General features: G+C 41.5%; 1 protein-coding gene across 1 annotated transcript; it reads left to right on the plus strand.

The window, feature by feature from the left end:
- LOC118110661 (keratin, type I cytoskeletal 18) lies at window positions 1-4,438 on the plus strand. Its single transcript, XM_035158604.2, has 7 exons — window positions 1-396; window positions 1,655-1,737; window positions 1,827-1,983; window positions 2,199-2,363; window positions 2,460-2,585; window positions 3,299-3,522; window positions 3,847-4,438. The coding sequence occupies exons 1-7, from the start codon at window positions 1-3 to the stop codon at window positions 3,971-3,973; spliced, it is 1,278 nt and encodes a 425-aa protein (XP_035014495.1). The 3' UTR covers window positions 3,974-4,438.
- The last annotated feature ends 3,204 nt before the right edge of the window (window positions 4,439-7,642 follow it).

Consider the following 7,642-nt stretch of genomic DNA (forward strand, 5'->3'; position numbering starts at 1 on the left):
ATGGAGCACCAGATTAAACGCAAGACTGTTCACAGTTTTGAAGGCCATCCAACACATCGCATGTATGCCCACAGTGTCATCGGAGGTGCGGGCGGCCGTGGGACCAGTATCTCCACCGCCACCTATGGCACGCGAGTTGGCAGCTTTGGCAGTGGGTATGACTACAACCCCTTGATCTCTGCGTTCACTGGTGCAGACCTGGCCATCGCAAGTGAGAAGACAACCATGCAGCACCTGAACGACCGGCTGGCCATCTACCTGGAGAAAGTCAGGAATCTGGAAAAGGCCAACAGCAAGCTGGAGATCAAAATCAGGGAAGCCAATGAAGAAAGAGGCCTTTTGAGTGGGAAGGACTACAGCAAGTACAAACCCATCATTGAAGATCTGAGAGCCAAGGTGAGTTCTGTCAGTCTTCATTATATTAAATCTGTCTTGTTTAGTCTATTACTTAAAGTTGCAGTGTGTAGAATTTAGTGACATAAAGTGGTGAAGTGTCATGTTGCAGCTGAATACCCCTCACCTCATCCTCCCCTTCCAAACATGACAGAGAACCTCTGGTAACCTTCAGTTTTCATAAAAATTCAAAGGGTGTTTAGTTTGTCCAGTCTGGGCTACTACAAGAAACATGGCGGCCTCCATAGAGAGGACCCTCCCTGATGTAAATATAAAGTATTTCAATATAAAGGGCCCATTCTAGGGTAAATAAAACGACAATTTGTATAAATTAGATGAAACACACTCGTGAAAACATCACTAGGATTATTTTATATAACATTTCTGTCAATAGATCCCTTTCACCTAAATCTTACAAACTGGACCTTTAATGTAACACCACTATGGATAAGGTACGGATAATGTACTTTTACGGAGCACGAGTACCATCTGAGTAAAATGTGGCAATATTCGTACTCATGATGAATGAAAATCCTCATTGGATAGCTGTGTCTACCTGATTCCTTGATAGGCCAGCCACACACAGAGCTCTTCCCCTACACAGAGCCTATAAAAAGTTCACTGCTGCTGCGCCAGTAGTGCCACACATTAGAATCATGTTGTCAGAGCCACTCTGTCCACAGGGATTCTAACGTGTAACATCGTTATCTATGATTACATATTCTCAGCGTCCAATGGCCGAGCTGCGGTGCGCAAATCCCGGCTATACGCAGACGGAGCGAGCGCTCCTCTCCATCAGCCGAGTGAGTGAGTGAAAGCCAGGCAGCATGCGGGGGCTCTACTGGCCGAGTCAGAGTGCCTGCTCTGTAAATAGTTTTCTAATAAACAATAAATATAGCAACTTCTGATCAACCCATATCCATGTCAGGCTTAAAATACAAACTTCCCGTTTAAGCCCCGCCCACTTCCGGTTTAAATCCAAGTACGGATACGGATAATTTAGTTGGTTGAACAGATACAGATACAGATAATGGTGTACTCGCTCATCCCTAGCCCAAATCAAACCATCCTAGATAGTGCTTTGTTCCTTATGAGTTGCAGTGTGTGGTCAAGGCTAATGTTTCACCAGTACCATTCGTCAAGGTGGAAATTACAGTATTCTGTCAATCATAACACTTGTGGGAAAATGGAATAGTCCTGTGACTCTGTTTGTCTTTCACAGACTGAAAATCATGAAAACAATTTTTTTCATTTCTTCCAGATATTAGAAAGGATCAAGGAGAACACACATCTCGCCATCTCCTTTGACAATGCACGCATGGCCTCAGACGACTTCAGAACCAAGTGAGTGCTCTGTATGCATTTGTATGAAAGATAAAACTGTCTCCACCCATCCAGCATGAACAGGTCTGATATATGGTATGTGTCTTTAGGATGGAGTACGAGCTGTCCATGCATCTTATAGTGGAGGCTGATATTGCCAGACTGAGGAAGATTCTGGACGACACCAACGTCACTTGTCTGCACCTGGAGAGCGACATTGAGTCTCTGAGAGAAGAGAAGATTCACATGGAGAAGAATCATGAGATTGTGAGGAACATTAGGCAGAAATTATTGACATGATGATAACTGGATTATGTCTAAACCCAGTTGAAGGGAAACCCCTATTTTATAATCCCAAAGCGACTGTAAATAGTTTAAAAAGTCATTAAAGTGATTGAATTATCTTTGTTCCTTGACCCCTTTACACAAGATAACATCACTCTTGTTCTGGAAATCATTCCGTGATTATTTCCTTCTGACAGGAGGTCGCTGAATTGCTCGCCCAGAAAAACCAATTTGCCGTCAACGTCGATGTTGACGCTCCTAAAGGACAAGACCTGGCCAGGGTCATGGAGGAGATGAGGGCTAAGTACGAGAGTATAGGACTGAAGAACCAAGAGGAGGCCAAAGCGTGGCATGAATCTCAGGTAATCTGTCGGTGTATGTGGACCTGACTAGCTGGATTTATAACAGTGTGAAAAGTACCTTTTCTATAAATTATGTGTATTTTATCTTGCATCCAGATTAAGGAGATAAAGGTCCAAGTGACTGAGAACACAGCAGCTCTGAATGATGCCACGACAACACTGACTAATACCCGGAGGAAATATCAGACACTGGATATTGAACTGCAGTCTGCACTTAATACGGTAAGAACCTTTGTATCCATTTACATAAGAAGTGCAACTTCAACTCCAAGTGGATACAGTTTCTCATTTAAGCCAACTGGTTGTAACTTTTCCAACGGAAGCCTGATATGCTTCTTTGGGAACTGTTAGTTGTTTTAACTGAATGAAAGTTTGGGAAAAGATTACTGGCCTTAATATAATAATAAAAGCTAATGACAGGAGGCCCAGTACAAAGGTGAACAGTTATCTACCTATCAGCACCTCTAAAGCTGCTGAAGCAGTGACGATAGCCAGAAGTTAGCGGGCGAGTCACGGAGAAGTCACCACTAGCAGTTGTCAGTCAGCACACGTGCATGTGTTTTGGGGGCATGGCTTTGGTGAGAAGGCCGATAGGACGGGGTGCGATGTATCGGTTACATATAGCCTGCTCTTGAGAGCTTTTCCAGCATTACCAACCCTAGCTTTAACATATTCAATATGATCAAAAGCTTGACAGATGGTGGTTAGCGGATGTAATTGAGCTTTTTTTTTTAATCAAAGCTGAACGTGCTAGTTCCCTGTGTTTCCAGTCTTTATGTTAAGCTTGGCTAAATAGCTGCTTGCTATGCTGTATCAATCTTCTCATCTATCTCTGCCCATAGATAGCCAGAATAGAAAAAAAGTAAACGGTAATTCTGTTTTTGTGCAGTATCAGTCAATTCACTAATTCAAACTTGCTTTTCACCTCTTTTCAGAATGCAACACAGGTGGCCACTCTCCGTGACATTAACGTTCATAACAACATTGAGGTGGAGAAGTACAACAAAGTCATCCTGATGCTGCAGGAGGAGCTGACTAAGATCCGCACAAACATCCAGAATGAAAAAAGAGATTACGAAAACCTGCTCAACATTAAAATGAAACTGGAGGCCGAGATTGCCGAGTACAGAAGGTTGCTGGAAGGCGGGCCACCCTTAAGGTCAGTATGAGAGGAAAACGAAAGACAGTGAAAATGTGTAAATTGCATATGGTTAAACAATCAACGCTCTGCATTAGTTGACTGATGCAGGAGCTTTTATTTCACCCAAGAGCAAGTTTTTCATATTAGATTCAAATTGGCCTCATGGAAATATGAATTGACATTAATATAGTAGGTAAAAGCATGTCATCTGTACTAACATTTTAACCACTGAATCTCAGCATTCTAGTAGAAAACTATGACTTCATATATATGTATATTTTTTTTTCATATAACTCAGACCAAACTTGAGCTAATTTTACTCTTTTTGTTTATTTTTTTCAGACTGGAGGATGCAGTGGACCTGAAGAAGATCAAGACCCAAGTGGTGACAATCACTCAGACCCTGGTGGATGGCAAAGTGGTGTCAGAGGACAAAAACGTGAAATCTACTGAGTCAACTGTCAGTTAACAGCAACAGCTGTTTATTAGAAACTGAAAAAAAACCCTGTAACAAAACAAAATGACCAACAGAGGCGTACCACACATGTGACTGCTTTTTTTAGATTAGTGTTGAGGAGCAAAGCAATAATTACAATGTATTACAATTCATTTTGCATTAATACACTCCCCACTGATTATGAGACATGTATTATCCATATACTCCATATTCGTATTTGCCTTAAAAGAGTAGTTTGGCATTCAAGGAAATATGGTAATTGGCTTTCTTGTCCATGGTTAGATTAGAGGAATGATATTGGTTTCGTGCCCCAATACAAGCTAACTTAGCATAGCTTAGCATTAAGACTGGAAAGAGTAGGGCTGTCTGTGTCCAAAGGTAAAAAGGAAAATCCCCTGAACATCACCATAAAGCTCACTGATGTCATCTCTTGTACAAATAACAAGGTGTAGAGTTGTTACACAGTCAATATTTCTTGGTGGGGAGCAGTGACATCTCAGAGTTTCCTTGCAACTTCACAAAGCTGCCCCACGACCAACAAATAGTCCCACACAGAAGTCCCTGAAAAACCAAAACCTGTTTCCTCTTGTTGTAGTCTTTATGCTAAGCTAAGCTAACTTGCTAACTGGCATAGTAAGGTTATCCAACCAAAAATGTTGATATATTCCTTTAGGTTGGATATTAGTAGCAGACTTTTGGAATGGGTTAATAAAACACTAAAATAAAGGAATTACACTGAAAATTACCTCAAAGTTTTATCTGTTATTATTTTGTTTTATTATTATATATATATTTATTATTACGGACAGACAGACCTTTTTGATATGCTTCTGAGCCACTTAAGAATTATCCCTTGTCAGTAGAAAGTCCTCCTCGTACAGCTCTACAATATACTGTTACTTTTTATTGTTTGTGTGCTGGACATTGTTTTGTTTTTTTAAAACAGTCTATACTGCAGAGTGAAGTCAGAAAACTTTGTGTTCATCCTACCTGGTTTATTTGCAAGGAAGCTGTTGTGCATCCATGATCAACTGGACCACTGCTGTAGATTATGCGTAGATGTAGAAGAAGACTAGAATGTTCAACTTGGTCCACTGACTGTGAAGACGATGCTCCCCTGTTTATTCCATTAATATCAATATTTGATGTATCGGGTGTCCAAATCACACCAAATTCGACGCTACACTTCCTCGGGCCATTGAGAACACACGTGCCAAGTGTGAAGTAGATAACATGAACGGTAAATTGGAATTGGTAGGTATTACCCAACTCCAACTTGCACGCGTATAGTAAATGGAAGGCAACTCCTCCAACGCACATGCACAGTGAGGCTTGTCTGACCTCCTGCCATCATCCTCCCACACACCCAAGTCTGCAGTGAGTTGGGGAAATTCTTTCGCTTCTGAGAAATTCACATTTTGACCTGCAGTTGTTTAGCCTTGTCCCATTATAGGCAGAACAACAAAGTTCCCATGACAAGTCCAAGCAAACCAGTCCCTGCTTTCTGTATATTTACATTCACATTTGTCAGTCTAATTCCTGTCTTCTCTGTGATTCACCAACCTCTTTTTGATCACAGTTGAATGATTGCATAACGTGATGGTAAGAGGCTGTTGAAACATGTTTGTTTTAAAGCAGTTGTGGGGAGCAACAGATTTTGGCAATTGGCCGGGATTGTTTGTAAGATGCGGATGATTTTACAGTTTGAACTCAGGACACTCATATGCTTACAGTATATGTCACAGTTTCTGAAAATGCTTATTTCAACAGTCTTCAGACATTGTGCCAGGTTTCAATCAAGACTGGTTTCCCAACTAAAGCTGACAACAAGCAATGGTTTCCTAATTTGTGTCTGTTGCCAATGCAATATGTTGAGCCTCCAGCTGCTATAAAGATGTCTTCTCTGACACTCTGAGCCTTTGTTGCAGAGCTGCACAGCCCGTGCAGCCAGACGTTTCATATTCTGGCCTCGCTGAAAGATGGTGGGTAGAAAAACAAGGGGGGATGGTGGTGAAGGAGGGATGGCAAAACTGCCAGTAGGAGGCATATGGGGGGGATATAGAAAGTAAAAAGAATAGACAAGTGGTTATCTCTAATGCATGCCTGTAATTCTTATGGGGGCCCCAAAGAGGCCTGGCTGAACATACCTTTCTCTGTTACTCCCCAAAACAGTAGCGTGGACTGAGGAGGGATTTGAACTATAATCAAAGGAAAGTGAGTTTTTAAGTGTCCTCAAACTTTTGCAAGCACGTGAACTAAAAGGCACAGAATGCTGGAGACAGATGCACACCAACTGTAGCTTGATAATCAGAACAAATTTCATTTCACTACATTCATTCAGCCTGACAATGTGGGTTTACGAGAAGTGAGTGATGCTGATGCCCCATGCCATTTTTACTTGGCATGGAAACAAGAATACTGGAGACTTAAGGGTCAACTCACAATGACACCACATCATTTTAAACCAGGCGTATAAAACTATATTTGTTTCTGTTAGAAAAGTGTAGGTACTTACTGTATATTCAAGGACTTTACTTTACATCAATAATCTGTTTTCAACATAAGAAATTTTAGTTTCACATGGTTTTGTTTAAGAAGGCCTCCTGAAGCCTCATATTAGTTTCAGTTGCATTTTTAGAAAAAGTATCAAACTGTAGATAAAGTATCAAACTGATCGAGAGGTGAGTGGCGTGTGAAACATCACACAATGCCCATGTGTTTGTCCCTAAAAAATGTTGCAATCACAAAAAAATGTGAATACGTTTTACATGTTAAAGATCAACTCCACACATACCAAAGTGTTGCAAGCACATAGCATCACCCAGCGCAATCTGCCTCCCTTTTCACTTGACAGAATCAGAGCCTTTTTATATAACGTTAACAAGAACAAGCCCATCATGGGTTGTCAGCAGGGATAATGAGTTAAGATTAACTTTTTTTAGATGGGAACGTAGGAGTTCATTCATTCAGAACGCATTCCAAGTCGTGCATGGGTCAGTCTCGTCGGGTCAGTAGCCCGCAAAGCAAACGGCCGCTGTTTCATCTCTCTTCCTCCCCTTTCCATAGTAAAACAGTTAACTGGCTTAACATAGATAAACCATCAATCATGTCTCACTCTCCGTGTCACACGCACATCAACACATTCTTGATCTTTCCCTCTACCCCACACATCTGCTGGGTGTGTCGGCTTTGAGTCAGTCTGTTGCGCAGCTCTCCCAACACAACAGGCCTCATCCCTTTGGGAGCAAAAGAGGGGGAGAGTTACGGAAGGAAAGGGGAAGGGTGTGTGTGTGTGTGTGTGTGTGTGTGTGTGTTTGTGAGAGAAGGTCTGTGCAGGACACATGTGGGCGACATGAGAGCAGCAGGTCTGATATGGATCATTGTCCTCTCTTCATTCAAGAGTGTGGTCTTTTAGTATGAGAGCAGGAACAATTATTATTATTAAAAAGGAGAAGAGTTATATTTGAGTGTGAGTGCAGGGTTTTGAGTGAGAAATTTACAAAATTGGACCATTCAAATCAATGCCCTGAAACAAAGAAAACCGCACTCGTAATTAGAGGGGGAAAAATCTGATGGGTGGAAATAAATAAATATGAAAGAAAAGGGAGAATAATGGATAGAAAAGGAGAGCAGCGAAGAGACACAAGATGTTGGGAAACCCATCAAAGTCTTTACTGGAGC

Source organism: Hippoglossus stenolepis, chromosome 6 (assembly GCF_022539355.2).
Source record: "Hippoglossus stenolepis isolate QCI-W04-F060 chromosome 6, HSTE1.2, whole genome shotgun sequence".
Classification (NCBI taxonomy): Eukaryota; Metazoa; Chordata; class Actinopteri; order Pleuronectiformes; family Pleuronectidae; genus Hippoglossus; species Hippoglossus stenolepis.